General features: G+C 42.5%; 1 protein-coding gene across 1 annotated transcript in view; it reads right to left on the bottom strand.

The window, feature by feature from the left end:
* Positions 1 to 20,528, bottom strand: part of LMCD1 (LIM and cysteine rich domains 1) — a 68,150-nt gene that overhangs the window by 16,208 nt on the left and 31,414 nt on the right. Inside the window, exons 2-3 of the mRNA XM_054035350.1 lie at positions 16,627 to 16,715; positions 9,393 to 9,648 (exon numbers count right to left, since the gene is read on the bottom strand). Of these exons, the coding sequence (XP_053891325.1) occupies positions 9,393 to 9,648; positions 16,627 to 16,715 (345 nt within the window). The remainder of the gene's footprint in view (positions 1 to 9,392; positions 9,649 to 16,626; positions 16,716 to 20,528) is intronic.

Raw genomic sequence — 20,528 nt, 5'->3', positions numbered from 1 at the left:
GGGAGGGGGGAAGCTTGGCTGCTGCAGAACCAAGCTTCTGCCTCATGCCCCCGCAGGGGAGAGCAGGGGGCTGAGACCGTGGCAGGGAGCTGCATGCTACTCAAAAAATCTGCTCGCGTGCCGTGTTTGGCACGTGTGCCGTAGGTTGCTGACCCCGAAAGATCAGCCAACCTGATATTTTAATCTCAACTCACATATCCTCAGTGTGACCAGGAGTGGAAATATGATCTTATAACATAATACTATATATCTAGCTCTTATAGAACGTGTTTCATCTATAGGAGTCAAAGCACTTTACAAAATTGTCATGATCCCCGTTTGTAAAATGCCAAGTTACCCAAGGTCACCAGGCTGGCCAGTTGCAGTGCTAGAACTTGAACACAGGTCTTCTGTGTAGCAGTCTGGTGGCCTAGCCTTTAGGCCACATTCTTGTGCCCATCCCAATATACCTGGCTCACAGTCATCTAATAGCCTGTACAACTCTAATAGGTCTGGATAAGCCTGTGTAATTATTTGAGTCTACACATCTTCTATTTTAATAGACTTCCTTCAGAAGCCTGTTCCTAGCATTTAAAAAAAAGTTCTAGACTACATAAATAAGCCATTTTAATCAATGTCTTTGGTTGCGATGAGTTTTTTTCAAAAAGCTTTTTGCCTAATACAAGCGTATCTGGTCATTTAAAAAAAAAATCCACTCAAGTAGAGAGTTGTCCCTTAATCTTTAGCTTCAGATGAGCTATTAGAAGAAGTTTGAAGTGTGTGATCAGCTCAATTATGTCTAAGCAACTAGAAGGGAACAGACCAGTCGATACACCTTTGTGCATAACCACATCAGTATTTAATATTAAGCCAGCTAGAGTAGTGTGTATTTTATTAAAGTCAGTCAATTTTCCCCTTCTAAAATGGAGGGGGGGGGGGAGGGGGAAGGGCATCAGGGTTGATATGTGCCATGTCTATATAATTTTATTCATATCATTTGCATTGAGGATGGTTTTTGGGCTCTCAGCTGTTCCTAGATATTGGAAAAAAATTGTTGGCCAGAAGAGCTTTTCCTATCCACATTTGGTCAGAATGACAAATCATTCCGTTTTGATTCAGGCTTTGCCACCCATTCACCCAGGCCCCATCATATCACTACAGTATGCTCCATGAGGGCTACCATTGAAAGCCTCAGCTAGTGCAGAAAGCAGCTACCCACTTATGGGTCCCATCCAACTCCAAATGACTTAGTTGGGAGTTGCATCAGGACCTTATTTAACAAAATTAGATAAAGGCAGCATAAATTAGAAGGACATCAAGATTCCAGGTTGCATATCCGTGCCCCTCTCACTCAGCATCCAGTGGCTTGTTAAGTATGGATAGAAAAAGACAGTGCTTACTAACAAGAAAATGAATTCTTTGAACCCATGTATTCTCTCAGCTTGTGGAAAGCTGGCATGTCTAGTTTTTTTTGAATAATGGTTTCTTCTTGAGTACAGTAGGTCCTAAATGTTCTAGGTTGAAAGTGCTCCTGCGGGCATATTTTAGGTAAAAGACTACAACCAGTACCGAGTATGCGTCAGGAGACTTCCTTCCTGTTGCTGAGTGATTGTACGAAGCGGCTGCCAACAGCCAGGTGGCTTCCAGCCATTACAACTGGGAGAGTCAAGAGGTGAGTCTATAGCATTGTATAACCAAAACCGACAGCTTATAAAGCTCAAGATGTTAAATGAGTTTTGGTTAGTTTTTAAGAAAGATGTTACAAGCAAATTACTCCAAGCTGTACATTGGCAGATGATCCTTCATTTTATCCATTGTATAAGAGGAAAACCCAGAGACTACCCATGCCTCCCGATGTGGGGGCAGAGTGAGGGCAGCTGGCTTCAACAGTGTTACTGAGCACACTCAGTCTGTGTGAGCACATTCAGTATAAGCCAAGCAACAAATTGTGTGTGGGGGGGGAGGGGGAGAGGAGAGGGGCACATGACCCCCCCACGTCACCTCTAGATAAACCTATATGCCAATAAGAAGTTGGGTGACTACTGAACTGACAGCTTTGAAACAGATGACCACCAACATTCCTGCACTACTGATTTTGTCATATGGATGGTGGTCAACAGCTTCATACCTCATTACTGTGAAGAGAGAATTTGAAAGAGGGCACTTAAGAAACAGCTCTCTGAATAAAGTTCATCTGATGGAAGATTCCCTTGGTAGCCAGTTGGTCATTGAATTCATAGCTTTTTTGGTCCTATGACAAGTCTTGTCCCATGTTGAATTAACATTTGCAGGAGGATGTTTTCTGTACACTTAAATGATTTTTGGCATCGATTTTAAAGGAAAGGGAGTTTCCCATTGGAGACCTTTTTTCCTACTTTAGTGTGAAGAGCTAGTAGGCAGCCAGTTGGCTGCCTGACATTCACTTTTAAGACCAGCATTCAGCTGCATTAGATTTGCGTCTTACTTTGTCAGCATTTACAAAGAGAACAGTAATGGAATGAAAAAGACTTAACTGTTCAGTGTTTAAGTGGGAAGAGAAGTTGTTTACACAGAGTAGCAAACATTAAACAGCCAATAAGAGTTGGGAAAAGAAAAAAATCCCTTAATGTAGATTCTCCTCAACTATCTTTAGTAAAAAAAGATATTTCAGAAATACCATGAAATTTCCATCTGATTTCAGAGCTCAACTAGAAAAAAAAAATTGATTTTACCATAGACTAATGGGAGAAATCCTGACCTCACAGAAATCAGTCAATTGTTAAATGCCCATTCAGTTCCCCAAAGACCAGGTTTTCACCCCACATTTTTGGCAGTGTAAATAAATGTGGTTGCAAGCAATGGTATTTAGACAAACTGTCTGTTTACCTTGTGAATGGACAGATGGAGGTCTTACGTGTTGATTTTTGCTCTTGATAATTTACAGTCCCACTAAAGTGGCCTACAGACAGCTGTGGGTACTAAACGCAAGATCATGTTGAGGCGCCTTTAAAAAAAAATGTTGATCCTTAATAAAGACGAGTTTCTACAGAAGACCACACAAGGAAAAACAGCACTGGCCCAACCTTTATGCATATGTATCTGTCATAAATCTAAAGCAAGCTACAGAAACGCTGCAGCTACTTTAAGCACAATTAAATGTGTCACAGACATAGCTTCCACAGAAATGAAATAAATATGTGAGAATATACTGCCATAAGCATTTATTGAGTGGAAAAAGAGTCAAGGCAGTTTATCCAAGAATATTAAAGATAACAGAATAGACCGCTCAAAATCTGCTGGCCTAGTTCAGCTGCAGCACAAAAAAAAGACAAAAACCGGCACACCTTAATGAACAAATTTAATAAGAATTTGGCAAGACTAATGTACTCCTATAGTAGAGCTGTGAGACCAATATAAATGTCAACATACCTATTTAAGACATCTTATTCCAGTGCCAGATATGAGATTCTTTTTTTTTTTAAATAAATAGTGTAAAGAAAATGAAAAGTGACAGCAAAATTTATAAGCCTTTCTAAGCCACAGAAAGGTATTGGCCATCTTCAAGACAAGGCCAGATACAGGGCGCTTTCCCCCTTCCAGATGAAGGAGATGCTTAAGTGACTTAAGAACAGGTCAGAGAAGTCTAACCTATCATTGAAGATTGGATTCAGTGGTAATAAGAATGAGATTCTTCTTTTACTACTATTATGTATAGTCAAGATGTTTTATTATGTTACCTTCACTTGGATACTTTGGGACTAAAACATTTTCACTCCGACTATTTTATTCAGATAGTTCAAACTCTTCTCTTCATTTTTCCCTGGGATTTTGGATACCCACTTCATTACTTACACAGAGCCAGCTCATTGAAAACAAGCACTGAACTTCCTTCTGTTCTTGAGCCAGCCACTTCAGGACAACAACGTTAAGAAAAATCCCTAGATTTCCACTTTGTATTCAGAAGGGAAAAGGTCACTAGAGGTTCTTCCTGACCCAAAAGGCCTTTCCTTCAAGCTTTTCACAAAAATTGTTAATGTTCAGAATTTTTCATGAAAATGTCATGTTTATCAATTTAACCAAAACTTTTATCAACGTTCAAAGTTAATGAACATTTGTGTTTACTGGAAATGTGACTTTACAACAAAAGTGTCTGATAAATCAAAATCATGCTGGAAATTAAGTTAAAGGTTTCAGAATCTTTCATGGGGAGGAGAAAAAATAAGAAAAAAAGAGGTTCCCCTTTGAACAACCTAGCCTGCCACATCTGTAAGAATCTAGTTTACAACTCTTTAGTCTGAACTTCAGGATCAGGCAACTTGCCCAGCCACTAGGACGCTCTCCAAATGTTCTCCTCTCTGAACAGGATTACTACACTGCATTGGTTGACTAGGGTTACCATATGTCCTCTTTTTCCCCAGACATGTCCGGCTTTTCGGCAGTCAAACCCCCATCCGGGGGGAATTGCCAAAAAGCTGAACATGTCCGGGAAAATGGCGGCTCTGCTCCTCCCCTGACTCTTCGGCTCTGTTTAAGAGCTGAGCTGCCCGAGCACTATGGGCTTCAGGCAGCGCCCTTGCCTCTGGACCCCAGCCGCCGGCCGGACATTTCCCCTCCCGGGCTCCGGCGGCGCAGGGTTCGGAGGCATAGGGGCTGCCTGAAGCCAGAGCGCTACCGGCTTCACGGTTTGTCGGGCAGCCTCCAGACCCTGCGCCCCCGGCTGGGCACTTCCCCTCCCGGGCTCCAGCTGCGCTGGGGAAGCGCTGGCCGGGGGCGCAGGGTCTGGGGGCTGCCTGGCAAACCGTGAAGCCGGTAGCGCTCGGGCAGCCCTTTCTGCGTGGCTGGGAGTGGGAGGGAGGTGGGGGTGGAGTTAGGGCGGTGCCAGGGGGTGGGGAAATGGGCGGGGTCAGGGCCCATGGAGGGTCCTCTTTTTTTATTTATTAGATATCGTAACCCTATGGTTGACACATGATTACCAATAGGCATGTGGTAGATTCAGAACCATAAAGGGCAATATGGCTATGAATTAAGAGTTAAGTAAAGACCTAAACTAAATGAATCATTTTAATTCCATGAATAGAAAATAACCCTCCCCCAGTGCTGTGCAGTCCAAGCAGCACTATTCAATAGCCAGCCTTCATCATGGTGAAATTTGGATTTCTGGTAAATCTGAACTGGGCAGTGTACTTAAAAATTCATGTTAGTTTGGAGAACTGCCATTATTGTTCTCTGGATCCCTAAGCAAGCTTCCTGTCTCCCCTGGGACCTGTGAAAGACAAACATTGGTTAAACAAACATTCCAGCTGTATTTGTTCTTTAAGAAAAGAGAAAACACGCCACCAGTAGTAGCTGCTTGATTAAATAGCCAGACAGTCAAATAAGATGGATTCTTGGCCTCCTATTACAACACAGTGCTCTATTTTTAATTGAAAAAATGTGATTACATAGTTGCACGATTCTAGTGAACAATAACCTTTCTGTTTTTCCCCAAACAGGGAAGACAGTTTAGTTAAGAAATAAATACCATGTATGCCTCCCTGATTTGATGAATCCTGCAACTTTTCTATGCTCCAAAGAAGGATTTAGAAGGGTAGAGAATTTTTGGAGCAGCCTAAAAAAAAAAAAATCTTCCTAGCTTAAATTTGAAGAGGAAAAGACACCCTCAGAAGTGTGTGTGTGTGTGTGTGTGTCGGGGGGGGGGGGGGGGGGAAGGAGAAGAGAGGGATTGTATGATGTTTAAATACCAGAGCACATAGCTCAAATTGCTTTGAGCTCTCAAATTCCCCTAGAAGTCCTTCTATTGGTTAGCTTACTTCCAAAATATTTTAAAAGGTTTTCATTTGTTCCCATAATTGCATTATATACCAAGTCCAAATAGTGGGCATAGAAAAGAATGTGTGATCTGATTGGATTTTAAAGAAAACAAGCTACCCATTCAGATGGTGAAGAACCCCCTTTTGGCTCAAATACTCATAAAACTTAATTTTGTTTTTGAGTTAAACAGCTGATTAGGTCTACTCTAGAGACTGTATTTAGCTGTAAGAAGCATCTCAGCTTTAGTACTGATGTGACAGGGGTCATTTCAGTGGTTTCCCTATGAAATAAATACAACTGGACACCAGATAACAGTAGGGCTCCTAGCTACAGACTTATGACACTTAAGGAAAAATAAGTTACAGTCCAGCCATTCAGTCTCGCAGTTTGTTTCAGTGGCACCTGTGTCCAGATATTTCTCTTTATATTCCCTTTGCCTTTTAGGAAGGAAGGGGGTAAGAGGAAGATGGCATTACAAGCATTTGCCATTCTAGCCATGTAAGCCTGAAGAGTTCAGCAATAGTTGGTTCTCAGAGAAAGCAGGTATTGAATACCTTCATAGTTAAAATAGTTACACTTGCTAAAGTTTGACCATGATATTTATGGATGGATGGCCTTTATACTTCAGAATACATGAAGTTCTGTTTATGTATAGTGGATATCAAAAACATTTCAGTTCCATAAAAATAAAGCCCATGTGCAAAGATTTCAAGCTACTAAAGGACCTGCTAGTGTAAATTTTTTAGAAGAACTGAAGCACGCAAGACACTTTAACAAGCAGCAATGACCTGTATACTACTGGATGCTGACTGACCAGTCACTAACTAGGTTATGCCCCTTCTTACTTGTCCTGAATTTATGCCAACTCCTGTATTTCAACTTGCCCTCATGTATCTATCAATCTCAATTCACATTACATATCTTCAGCGTGCTACTTAACCAGAACAGAATGGATACATAGCATCCTTAATAGCTTAGGGCAAATATTACAGTATAGCATGCTCTCTGCATGGACACAGCAGCAACCTAGTTTTGTTACTAGCTACATATGTAAGTGAAGCTGAAGGTTTAAAACTTGCTTGTGGGAAACCAGAAACAATCTGCTGTACAAAATGGGAAATGGGTGAAATCTCGCTCAACTCAATAGCAAAACTCCCATTGGCTATAATGGGTATGTCCACACAGCAATTAAATATCTTCAGCTGGGCTGGTGAGCTGACTCAGGATCAGGCTGTAGGGCTGTACTATTGCTGTGTAGACGTTTGGGCTCTGTCTGGACCCCAGCTTCTGAGACCCTCCACTTCACAGGATCTCAGAGCTCAGGCTCCAGCCCTGGCCCAAAACATCTACACAGCAATAGTACAGGCTGCAGCCCAAGCCAGCTGACATGGGCCAGCCAGAGCCATGAGGTGGGTCTTATTCCAGTGTAGACTTCCCTAATGAGGCCAGGATTTCACCCTATTTTTAATGTGAACCCTGAAACATTCAGTACCTTGTAGAAATTTTGGTATTCTAGACAATGGTTAGTTTATTGTAAACCCTAGTCTCTGTACCCGCTTTTGAGCTGACAGAATCTATGGATGATTAAGATTTTATTTGCGCCTGTATTTCTAAAACAGGTGCTCAGACAATCCTATCCTCATTCCTTTTGAGTGACAATGAACTTTTAAACATAAGTATTAAGTCAGTCGCTCTACCCTGTAACATTAGAAGGTCATGCAGAGCCTTTGTAGGATATTTGCCAGTATAAGTGATGCCTCTCTTAGCCAAATTCCTCAACTTGTCCCTCATGTAACTTCTGTAGCTCACTACCCCTATTTTCATGCATCAGCACTTGCTTCCAGAGACTGGAAGTACCGACGGAATTGAGAGGCCTAGTTTCTCACTATTCCAAGCCAGCTGGAAGTAGGAGATACTGGAATTCTATGAAAAAAGCTTGTTCTGACAAGACTTCTGGATCCAAGAGGTTCAGGACAAGACAGGAAGGAGGAGAAAGCTTTTCTGTGAGAGTAGTATCTGGCGCTTGATCATTCTGGGAGATGCAGTTGATTTCAATTGGACGGGGATGATTGCACTTCCAGTCATTTGCAGAAGGGCAAGGGTAACAATGGTTAGAGGGGCAAACTGTTAAACAGATGTAAGTCATCATTTATTGTCACGAGACTGGGTTAGCATTATTAAGTGCTAGTCTTTACACAAGCAAGACCATTGCATTCAGTAGGATTATTCACATGAGTAAGCAAACGAGGAATTTAGTCTGAGCAAGTGTTTATTATGGTCTTAGGGCCTGAAACCTGTAGACTTTAGGGCAGGGACCTGGTCTCTTTTATCTGTATGCTGTCTAGTGTTCTGTTGGTACTATAAAGAAGCATCTTCCTCAACTTTGAAGTCTGCCTTTAAGGGATGGTATTAACTTGTCTTCTTGCATATTTGTAAGTGGCAAAAATGTGGAACTTTCATGCATAGTTCTTATTAGCCAGTTATCACTTACATCAGTGTCTTACTTTGAGACCTAAAGCAAGCTACCAAAACTATTACAGCTTAAACCACAAAGTAAACACCATTTTTACAATGGCTATTGTAGTTTGGCTCTGTGCAGAAATAGTTTAGGAAAGCTAATCCAGAGGCCTATACAATAGAGAATTAAAGAGGAAGTAATGCTTCATCCTAGAGAGATTTAGGACCAGTTTATGATTTACATATCAGGAAATGACCACTGACTGCTTCTGGTTAGTGAAGAGAGATACTGCATCTCAAATTAAGCCCACACTATTGATGGCCTCAAAGGGTCAAGAAAAAATAAACTGCTGTTTAAAAGGAGATTTCACATCTACTGTTGAGACTATGGCTCATTTTTAATGAGACTCCTACAGGAAATTTGCAAATAAGGCATCAGATGTAGATGCTGCATTGGTCCTTACAGCTTTAATATAGTGGCCTTGTTTTTTGAAAAACAGAGTCAAGTACAGTTTAAAGGTTAGCCGAAAAAACCCAGAGCCTTGAAATAGGTCACATTAAACCACCTTCATGTAAGCATACCAGAATTTCAGTAGGTCCTACATTTAGATTTTCAGGAGAGAGTCAGACCAACACAGCAAGCACCCAAGGCACCTATTCATAGAAGATTAGCATCCCAATTGGTTAGCTTGGGAACAAACTGAAACATGCCATCTTCCTTATGACCATCCTGAAGAAAGCCGAGAAACATAAGCCTGTTTTTCCAACTTAACACTTGTGTGGGATGCACAGATTTAGTGTAACCAGATGTACAGCAGAGATAGGTTGTCCACTCAGTGATGATTTTACTGGCATTCACTATCTTAATGTGGTAGACTTTACATTCGTAAAATACATTTCCACGAGAAACATTTAAGTGAACCTAGCCCCTCATATGGATCCCCGAAAAACCAAACAAGAAACAAGCCTACCACAAGCCACCACTTATTGTTGCAGCCTGAACCTACTGAAGTTATTTCTGCACTTGTGGTTTTCACAATACACTAACCATTGCTTGAACTTTAACCCCAAGAGAAACCGTAGGTTTTAATACTTTAATGGCAATGTTTCCAACAGGGAATTTGTTACTCAATGGAGAACGTATTACTCAACTGGCAAATCCTTACCAGCTTCTGGGTCAGTCCTGGTGGAGCCCACTCATAAGTTATCGTGTCAAACGTTGGATCTTTCCGAGACACAATAGGATTAGTGATGATCATGCGGTTCCTTTTGTAGATGCGAACACCATCGCCACCTTTCACCCGGGCAGTGAGCGTAGAATACTTGGAGTCAGACAACAAGCGGCCAATTTTCCGATCATCTTCTGCATCAGAGCTCAAGCTGTGATCCTCCTGGCTACATTTGCATGACTTGCATATTTTCCTGTGTGGGACAAGTGAGATCATCCTTTTGATACAAGCTGGACCTTGGTAGGCATGTGCTCTTTTGAAGGCTCACTGCTGAACTTTAGTAACTTTAAAGGTCAAATATTAAACTGGATCGTGACAGAAGACAAAAAGGGCTTTGCGATGCAAACTATATTTGGGAAGACGGCATGATATACCTTAAAGGAATTTGCAGTGGTATGGAGTATAAAGATCTAAGTGCCTTACTGTTGTCCCTGGTCAGAGGAGCAGCAACACACACTGATCAACTATGCCTTCTATCCTGTTGTGACTGAGCAGCTAGTTTCCATGAATTTCTAAGGGATGCTCAAAGAGATTATTAATTTCATGGCAGTACCACACAGTTTTCTATAGCAAAGCACTGGCCTCCATTATTGAAATGTATAGTTTGTTGTTCATTCAGTGTTTTTGTAGTCAGAATTATAACCAAAAGATAGAAAGATGATAAAGCCATACTGCTGTTTCTTGATAGTCAAAATATAGAGTTTTAAAAGCAAAGGGCCAAATTCATTTTTAGTATAACTTTAATGACATCAGGGGAATTTGATAGGAATGATTAATTTGATTCACAATTCCCCTCTGTAGTTGGCAAGTCATAGAACAAGTAGTAACTGAACTCTGAAGACAGATTTTCATGCAGCTTAGGTGTGGAAATCAGGAACCCACAGTTGTATAATGTGACAAATACTATTACAGAATGTGGTATGTAAAGTAATACAGAGATTCCATATGTACAACAAATATGGAACTGCAGTACTTAAATACATAATTTAAAAAGCAAATTAGCAAACACCACAATGGAGTGTTAAGTTCTAAAATCTTGAACAAAACAATTGTGTATTTTACAAGCATGATATAGACTCTTAAATCATAATTCTTGTTCATCTGCTGGACAGAAGTTTCCTTCTAATTTTTAGTCATTGTTTCTTTCTGGTTTGCAACTGTACAACACTTTGGTATTATTTAGGATAAGAGGAGGAATACAGATGTTCAGTAGTTAACATCTGTGCTGCTTGAGCTGTCCTCAAAACAGAAGTGTGTTACTAACCAAGAGATCTACTAGATGTTGCCTACAGTTTGTTTTTTAGAAAAATACTGAAAATGGGATATCTAGAAACAAGAAGTTTCTGATATTAGACATCCTGTTGAGATAAACCTCAATTCAGCCAAAAAATAGGCTTAGGAGAACCATTGCTAAGGTAGATATTTTTAACCTGTTGATGAGCATGGTGAGTGACATTAACATCCTGCAAAACCAAAGCTTTTTAATTTTCACTTTCCCCAGCCACACTAGCCATGCGTGTCACTTTTGTCCTTGATAGCAGTGAGGCCGTGTGTAGAATATTTACTATAGACATTTGGCATTATCCTGTTGGCTGGTGCCTCAGAGAGTTTTGAAAGTGAGCAAGGACAGACAGCATGGGTTTTGTTTGAAAAGCATTTTTCAAATCGTTGTACGCTGGGTTCCAAGCCTGTGTAACACACACAGGATTTGCATTACAGTATATAAGCCCATATGCAGTGCATCAGGTGGCTAAAGTCTAAACAGAGTATAATTACTTTGGCACCAAGCCCTGTTCCTGCTGTGCCATTGTATAGCATCAAGTACATGTCTGCTGTTTTGCAACTGGCTGATGCCAAAGAAAAAACAGTAGCACAAAGAGAGCACCCTCATTTATATTCACTTCCACCCCCCCCCCCAAAGTGAATATTCAGTTTCGTTTACTAAATTCCCAGAATTATACGAACTGTAGTAGGCTGTACTGTAGGATTTACAGCCTGTTCTAATCCCTGCCAAGAAATTCTATTACACAGTGCACTTTTAAAAAAATTTTAAAGACAAAAAGAAGAACTGGTGGAATAGAGGCGCAAACTCGTTTCCCCTCCATTTGAACCTGCACTTACATTGTGGGTTCTAGAGTTTGACTGGTTCAGACAGTGCTACTTCACAACCCTTAGCTCCTTGGCCCAGCTTTTCCCCCCATCTACGGGAGGGATATTAGAGTTTGTAAATTGCCTGGCTCCCGGGTAGTGGATAATATTAAAATTGTACAGCTGCAGTTACATCAAGGGCACACAGACCAGATGGACAGAACTGCTAAAATGGCACCGATCTAACAAACACCCCCACTGCCATTACTGCTGTATTTAAGTGCCTCCTAAGTATTTTAGATAGAAACTCCTCTCCTGCTCCCTGGCCTGTAAAAGAAATAGCTTGATTAGTTTTCAGGATTTTATTTTTGCATGCAAGTTTCACATTCAGTTCAGACTGCTGCAAGATCTGAGCTGGCTCCTGCAAAGATAAGCCGCATAGTGACGTCTGTGCTCCTGTGAAAACTGTCTCCCACACTCACGGGTGAAGTTGGTTGAAAAATAGGAATTGGTTTCCTTTGTTGGAAGATTCAGGTTTAAGTTTTCTGCATGGTTTCCCTTAGTTTTCACTTTTTCTAGTGGCATTAGATGTACAGTTTGGATCCAAGGTGCTTTGGTCAAGTGACCTGAAAGACATTTACTCTATACAAAAGAGGGCTATATTTTAATTCATTTTACTTAGGGTGACCAGACAGCAAGTGTGAAAAATCAGGACAGGGTGTGTGTGTGTGTGTGTGTAAGTAAATAGGAGCCTATATAAGAAAAAAAGACCCAAAAATCAGGACTGTCCCTATAAAATCCCTAATTTTACAACCTATGGCAAAATGCTCGGATTTAGGTTAGTGCATATAGGTTATTGCATGTACCAAGTGCATTATTGTTTCTCCTTGTTGTGATACACTAGGATCCTCTAGCACAGGGGTCAGCAACGTTTCAGAAGCGATGTGCCAAGTCTTCATTTATTCACTCTAATTTAAGGTTTCACGTACCAGTCATACATTTTAACCTTTTTAGAAGGTCTTTCTACAAGTCTAGAATATATAACTAAACTATTGTTGTAGGTGAAGCTTCTTATTTACTTTATTTAAAAATTAAATTAAAATGCAGAGCCCCCCGGACTGTTGGCCAGGACCCAGGCAGTGAGAGTGCCACTGGAAGAAAAATCAGCTCGTGTGCTGCTTTTGGCACATGTGTCATAGGTTGCCTACCCCTGCTCTAGCATGAGGGTTGCTAGAGAAAGGGAAAGAAATGGTTAACATATGCAGAGGTGTAATCTAGATTAATATATTATGGGGTCAAAAATAATAATCCTTGCACCTCAGTATGTCACCTGCAATGTGTTGGCAGAGCATTTGGTGCAGTTTGGGAGATCCAGATAGATGTTTAGCAGGCTAATTTTTTGTATTTTCCTTTGTTGTGCAGGTCTCTAGCCAGCCAGTATATTCTTACAGATTTTCTATTACAACCCATTCTATTAACTGCAGGTAAGCACATCACAGCTGCTAGTGTCCTGGCTCCAATGAAGCCATAATATAAGTGAAGCTGAACATATGTTTTTATTTGTACGAGATGATGTATCACTAGTATGCTTTCAGCTTCTCTGTAACCTTCATCCAAATATCACCTTTAAAAAAGGTTCTAGGTTAGAGCCACATCTGCACATTAGAGATGTAAACAAACTGCTTCATTCCACTTTTTAAAAAGTCACACTATACAAGAGTGCCTATTAAAGGGAATAGTCAGTTCCCCACAATGAAGATATCATTTAATTGAAAGATGAACTAACCAGATCTAAAGCTAGAGTGCATTTTTGTTCTACACAGCCAATCACCTCCTAGTGCTGCTCTGGAGGGCTACCTTGGCAAAAGTGTCTTAGGGTACATCTACACTACAGCGGGGAGTCGATTTAAGATATGCAAATTCAGCTACGTGAATAGCGTAGCTGAATTCGACGTATTGCAGCCGACTTACTCCGTTGTGAGGACGGCAGCAAAATCGACTTCTGCCGCTTTGTCGGCGGCGCTTACTACCACCTCCGCTGGTGGAGTTAGAGCGCCGATTCGGGGATCGATTGTCGCGTCCCGATGGGACGCGATAAATCGATCCCCGATGGGTCGATTTGTACCCGCCGATTCAGGCGGGTAGTATAGACCAGACCTTAGAGACCCTTTTTAATCCTCCCTTGATCATGGCTCCCCCACAACTTACTGCAGTCTCAAGGGTGATTTAAGTTGTGCCAGCTGCTCATGACCTCAAGGGGGTATTCTACCATGTGGAGATAGCCAAGTCACAGGGATGTCCAGATCATGCCTCCCCACCCCCTGCCAATCAGGAGCTGGGATTACAGCAGCATCAGAGTCTAGAGCGGATGAAAAAAAAAATGTGAATCTTCCTCAGAAAACGCTTGCTATGACAAGATTTTCTTTTAACATTTTCCATGTAAATTTCAGGGTTTTCAATAAAAAGAGCCTGAAAGTCTGACAGTTGAAAAATTTGGGTTGCTCCCTGTGACAGAGGGAATATTTCATAGTACTTTGTATGAAGAATGTGTGGGCTGCAGTTTTCCCTACAGTCTTTGCAGAGACCTAGATGTGACTGACTCCTTACTGTCTGCAGCCTGGGCCCAGACAATTACCTGGCCATGTGGTACCTAGCAAATAATGACCAAAAGGGCCGACCCTCTGCAGGAAGCCAGCCAGGTTTGACTAGCTGGAGAACAGAGGGCCAAGTGACAATGTTTGCCTAGGAACAAAAGCAAATGAGTAAGGAAGAGCTCCTTGGTGTTAAGTGTGGGGCTGCTGGAAGGAGAGGGGTTGGAGGAGGGCTCTGGGCTGATCCAGATGGACTTTGCTGTACTTTTCTGTTCTCTACATTAACTTAAGGACTTTCTATGCTGTGTTCCAGACATCTAATAAACCCTTCTGTTTCTACCAAGCTGGCTGAGCCATTCCAGAGTCAGGAGTGCATTGCTCCCTTTGGTTGTGCAAGTCTTCCCCAAGTGTCCAATTCAGGTGCACTCACTGGGGGGAGCTCACGGAGTGAAGCAGGGGTGCTGACAACTCCGAAGTTCAGTCCCAGGAGGCAGTAAAGTGTGATTCTAACAGGGTAAACACACTAAAGGGGTCCTCCCAGGGACTGTTCCAGAGCTGTTTGAGAGCACCAGGCCTGTGGATCTGTGACACTCCCACCCTCGACCCTTTTCTTGTTTTGTGTGGTGGGGGTGGGGTGGGGGGGGGTGGAGAAGAGACATTTTGACTAGTATTGTGAACATAGTTAAAGAAATACAGAGTAAAGAAGTGACTATGCAATTCTTCATCTTGGGCTATTTGTCAAAAGGGTTTTCTGGATAGAATGAAAGGGTAGCTAACCACCCTGGGCCACTGATAGTTTACACAGGCTAGCTGAAGAGAGGAGTCCAGTCCTGAATATTTTTTATTCTGAATTTGTAGAATTTAAATTGTGCAAAAAGGTTACTTTTGTTATACACAGCTACGGTGGAATAGAGCTGAGGAGTTTTTGAAGCATGACCTGTAATCACTTGTGCACCCTGCTGAAATTGCCTCCTGCCACCCAATTGAAGTAGGAGCAAGTATCATGAACGCAAACTGGCTTTTCTGATGGAAATGTTCGCTAACCCTTATAATTGTAGGCATACAGGGATAAAACACCAGACACTATTAGCCTGGCTGCTGTACATGAGAACTTTGAAAAGCTGAAGAACATTGAGAAGCAAATGAAGGAGGGGGGCAGGGAGGTGAGAGAATCCAGGAGTATTTCAGTAGTGAAGTGTTGATACCATTTGGCTTTCTTTGGTAAAACCCAATAGTACAGATTCTGGTCTAAGAAAGAAGGCATGGGGCTATTCTTTGGCTTAGTTTTCCCCTCCTTGATCCTATTACACATTTCTATGGGATGGCAATGTAGAAGGGATATTTTTGTTGGCTAGCTTGTATGGTTTGTGCCATTCCTCATTCACTGAAGATCCAAGTGCCACTTCTGGTACAGGGTTCTGGCAGGAGATAATCTTAAAAAAATTCCCTTCCCTCTCCACTCTTCCCCCCAACTCATCTTATAGCCCGTCTCCAAGCCTGGTGGTTCCCCTTAGATCCCAGAGCCTTTGTGCAAGTGCCCTGTGCCTCATTATTACCAGGATTACAGTAACACTCTGATCTCACTTAGGGCATCTGATTCCCTCTGTGCTAGGCACTAGACAAGTTGTGTGAGAGATGGTCCGTACCCTGGAGAACTTACAGGGTAAAGAGAAGACAAAGAAATGGTGGAGAGGAGATATACCATGATGGTAGAATGAACAGGATAATAGTCTCCAAACATCATGTTAAGTCCACAATTTTGCTTGTTTCTTTAATTTTTGGGTGGGGCTGTATAGGGAGGAGGAGGATGACGATGAGTCAAGGTGGAGAGACTGAGGGTTATGTCTACACTGCGCAGTTAGCCTGGGTGATTGGCACCCAGGTCTGAGCACTTGGGTTAGCCTAACCCACTATAAGCATTCAGCAAAGCCCTATATGCATTATGTCGTCACAGTTTTGCACTTAATATGTATCTGGGGGCATTTCCCATGGTTCTTTGTGTTCAGACACTCAGATTTTTCTTCTATCAATTCTGTCAATTGTGAAGGAATATGCCTGTCTCTCAGGGAGACTTGTGGAGGACTATCAATATTCAAGTGACCTTTCCTGTGTCCTCACTGCAAAATGGGCAAGTTCCAGTCTGAGGTAACAGCTTCAACCCAGACCCCCAGACATGCAAGCAAAAACAGGTTCAAAGCACAAAGAGGCACATGCTTGAGGGTTATGTGCGCCGTAGCAGGTTTAGACAAAAGTCATTGTAGGTACATGAGCCAAGATTGCACTGTAGACATATCCTAAGGATGGAACCTTCATGCTGGCTCTAGTCCCCTAGTAGCCTCCCCAGCACTGCGTTTGCACAAGCTATGCATTTCCCTTCCTCCTCCAACACAATCATTTATCAATTTGCATCTACACAGAGTCAGTGAAGCCTGAATATAGACAAAGCCGCAATAGAGATTTTTAAAGAGCCCATCCAGCAGTAGATTGATTACCTCCAAGAATGTGGCTCAAAGCCTGTACACATCCCTCTGCATCGCAGACAAGGCACCCCTCTTCCTGATTGCTGCTGGCTTACAGACATCTGGAAAAGAGAAAATGTTTTGGGATTTTTCTTAAGTATACACACACACACACACACACACACACACACACACACACCTACCTTGATCTCGAGTTCTTCCATTATGTATTGCTTCTCAAGCATGTTGATGCCTTTACAACTATGCCTTATGTGGTTTGAGGTCTCCAGATCAATAAATCATTGGGCAACTGAGTACTCATGGTTAAGCAAGACAGCTGAAAAAGTTCTGGTCTTGAACGTAGATGAAAAGGGAGAAAGACCTCTTTTATTGACTATCTGGGTGCTGGCTTATAGTACCTCCACCATACATTATAAACCATTGAGACAACATTGAAATAAAACCTCTGGTGGCCAAGAAATTGGGCTCACTAATCAGTACAACTGGAAAATTTCTTATCAAAGCAAAAACTTCAGACGCCTTCCCTTCTAGGCCATTTATTTAATGGACAGGTGATTAAAATGCAGCACAATCTAAACAGATGTTAGAGCCTGTGGTTAAAGGAGTATGTTTTACATTTAGTTTTAGCACAGGATATTGAATTACCACTTACATTTTCCATTTAGGGGGCTGTTTGAGATGCATCTGAATGTGAGAAGAACGGGTCTGACTGAATCTTGCCGAGAGGTTATCAATGAGTTAAGTTTCACCAAACTTATCACACAACTTGCATACCATGTACAAACCAACTCAAGACTGAGTGATGAGTGAGCTTATCATCTTTTTACCTTAAAGATTAAAGGGTAATTTGAAGTACCTAGGAGGGGAACACATTTAATAACGGGCTCTTCAATCTAGCAGAGCAAAGATATAATCTGATCTGATGGTGGAGTTGAGCTTGACAAATTCAGACTAGAAATAAGGCATAGTTTTTTAAAAAAAAATAATTAACCATTGGAACAATTTACCAAGTGTTGTGGAGGAGTCTCCATCACTGACAGTTTTAAAATGGAGATTGGATGATTTTGTAAGATCAGTTCTAGGAATAATTTGGGGAAGTTCTCTGGCCTGTGCTACTCAGTAGGTCAGACTACAGGATCATAGTGCTCCTATCTGGCTTTTGAGTCTATGAATCTGAGTTTCATGGGATGCAAACAGCTGAATTAAGATAATCTTTGGCCTTAACCATGGGAAATAAACTTCCAGGAAAAAATGTCTGGGTGAGAAGAATTTAGATATAGGGACAATTATTCAAATAGGGGGGAAAATGTGAGGCCAGAGACACTACAGCAATTTAATTATATATACACATACATATGAATCTTAATGATCACTGGATGAAAACTAATACTCCTTTTAACACAGACTGGAGTTTAAGAAAAATCCAACCCCTCATTTGGGCCCTCTCCCTGCATTTGCTTCTCCCATGTTGAGGCTTCACCATTCTAGTTGTTCAAAAGAATTTGCAAAGAAGTAACCACACTCTTCACCTTGCTCCCTCTACAAGTCTAGAGAGAGGGATTTTAATTTATTGAAGTTACCAAATAAAAGGCAAGTTTTGGTATTTGTTATACATTCATATTCAGACAGAGCACCTTCTCTTCAAGCAATAGAAATGAATGGGAGCAGAGGGTCATCAGCACCCTGCAGGACTACTCTCATTTCATGTAGTTCTAAGGGCTTGTCTCTGGGAAGCTATTCCTGATCATCTCGATGTGTAGACACACTTATTCTAGAATCAAACTATTCCCGAATATAGCACTCTAATCCAAAAGTGGACCAAAATAGTGGATTCCAAATTAATTCAGAATAAAGCATTTTTATTCTGGAATAATGGAGTGTCCACACATGGAGATAATCAGGAATAGCTCCCTATGGAAACAAGTCCTCAGCATCCATTCACTTCTGTTGCTGGATAATAGAGAAAAGCAGTGAAAGATTGAGACACACGGTGGTGATTTACTACTACTGTTCATTTTATTGATATACAGCATACTCCTGTTTATCCAAAACCCTGTTATCCCAACCTCTGCATTATCCAAATCCCTTCTTCATCCCCCATGGGTATGTATACAGTGCAATTAAAAACCCTTGGCTGGCCTGTGACAGATGACTGACTTGCAGCCCTTGGGCTAAGGGGTTGTTTAATTGCAGTGTAGATACTGAGGCTCAGGCTGGACCCTGTGAGGTGAGAGGATCCCGGAGTTCGGGCTGCAGCCTGAGCCTGAATAGCTACACTGCAATTAAAACAGCCCAGCTGCTTGAGTTAGCTGGCAAAGAGAGTTACCATAATTTAACAAGTAAAAAAAAAAAAAAAAAAAAAAAAAAGGACCCTCCACCGGGCCCTGCCTCCCCCCCCCCCCCCATTTCCCACCCCCAGCCCCGCCCCCTCCTCCCTCCCAGTCCCAGCCACGCGAAAAGGGCTGCCCGAGTGCTACTGGCTTCACGGTTTGCCGGGCAGCCCCCAGACCCTGCGCCCCTGGCTGGCGCTTCCCCAGCGCAGCTGGAGCCTGGGAGGGGAAGCGCCCAGCCGGGGGCGCAGGGTCTGGAAGCTGCCCGGCAAACCGAAGACCGAGTGCTACCGGCTTCACGGGCAGCCCCCTTGCCTCCAGACCTTGCGCCCCCAGCCGGGCACTTCCCCTCCTGGGCTCCAGCGGTGCAGGGTCCGGCGGCATGTGGGCTGCCCGAAGCCCGTAGCGCTTGGCTCTTAAACAGAGCCGAAGAGTCAGGGGAGGAGCAGAGCCGCCGCGGCCAGAGGCTCTGCTCCTCCCCTGACTCTTCGGCTCTGTTTAAGAGCCGAGTTGCCTGAGCACTACTGGCTTCGGGCAGCCTCCATGCCTCCGGACCCTGCGCTGCTGGAGCCCGGGAGGGGAAGTGCCCGGCCGGCATTTTCCTGGACATGTTTGGCTTTTTGGCAATTCCCCCCGGACGGGGGTTTGATTACCAAAAAGCCGGACATGTCCGGGAAAAACCGGACGTATGGTAACCCTAGGCAAAGACCAGCTGCAGGTGTCTAATTGCAGTGTAGACATACCTTGTGTCTCATGCTGGCGGGGCCAGAAGAGATTTGGATGTTTGGATAACAGAGTAGGGACCCCCAGACAGGAGGTTAACTAGGGAGGTCACCTCACTGCTGATTGAGGGCAGGAGCCAATTATCTGAACAAAATCCATGCTCCCCCATGCTATTCAGATTACACAGTATACTCCGGACTGACTTCCTTGTTCCCTGTTCAGAGACTTAAGTTTCCACATCTCATGTTTTGCTTTGCAGATGGTTTCCATGGTGAAGGGGAAACATGGTGGGGAATAGATAAATGCCCAAGGGAGGAAAAGGAGAGGGGGAAGAAAACAAAATAGTGTTGTGATCATGCTCCACTTTAGGCTGTTCATTCAAGAATGATGACAGACTAAGTTTAGATAGGGGAGTCCATGGCTGTTCAGGGAAGGCAGTGACAAAAATGCTAGTCTCAAAATGGGAAGAAGGGGCAAGTATGAGCTCATTTGTTGAGCAAAAGCAGCCAATAATGTTTAAAAACGTGTGTGTGTGTGTGTGTGTGTGTGTGTGTGTGTGTGTGTGTGTCTTTGCACTTCAGATTTATCAAATAGGACTTTCTGAATTTAAAGAATGAAAGGTCTGACAGGAGCCAAGAATGAAGTAATGTCAAAAAGGAAAGAACTATGGAGAAATGATACTGTGGAATTCTGAATAGGGTTACAAACCTTCCCAGACTCCCATCTCAGATAGACAGTTCCTCGGCCACAAAATCAGTTTTGCCAACTGTTAATTTTTTAAATCTTGAGTGGATCCCTTCTCCCCACCAAAAATAAACAAACCAACCAAAACACACAGTAAGGGACAGTCCCCATGCAGAA

This window comes from Malaclemys terrapin, chromosome 7 (genome assembly GCF_027887155.1).
Source record: "Malaclemys terrapin pileata isolate rMalTer1 chromosome 7, rMalTer1.hap1, whole genome shotgun sequence".
NCBI classification, from domain to species: domain Eukaryota; kingdom Metazoa; phylum Chordata; order Testudines; family Emydidae; genus Malaclemys; species Malaclemys terrapin.
The sequence above is the reverse complement of the archived record's forward strand: the minus strand, read 5'-3'. Positions and strand labels throughout refer to the sequence as shown.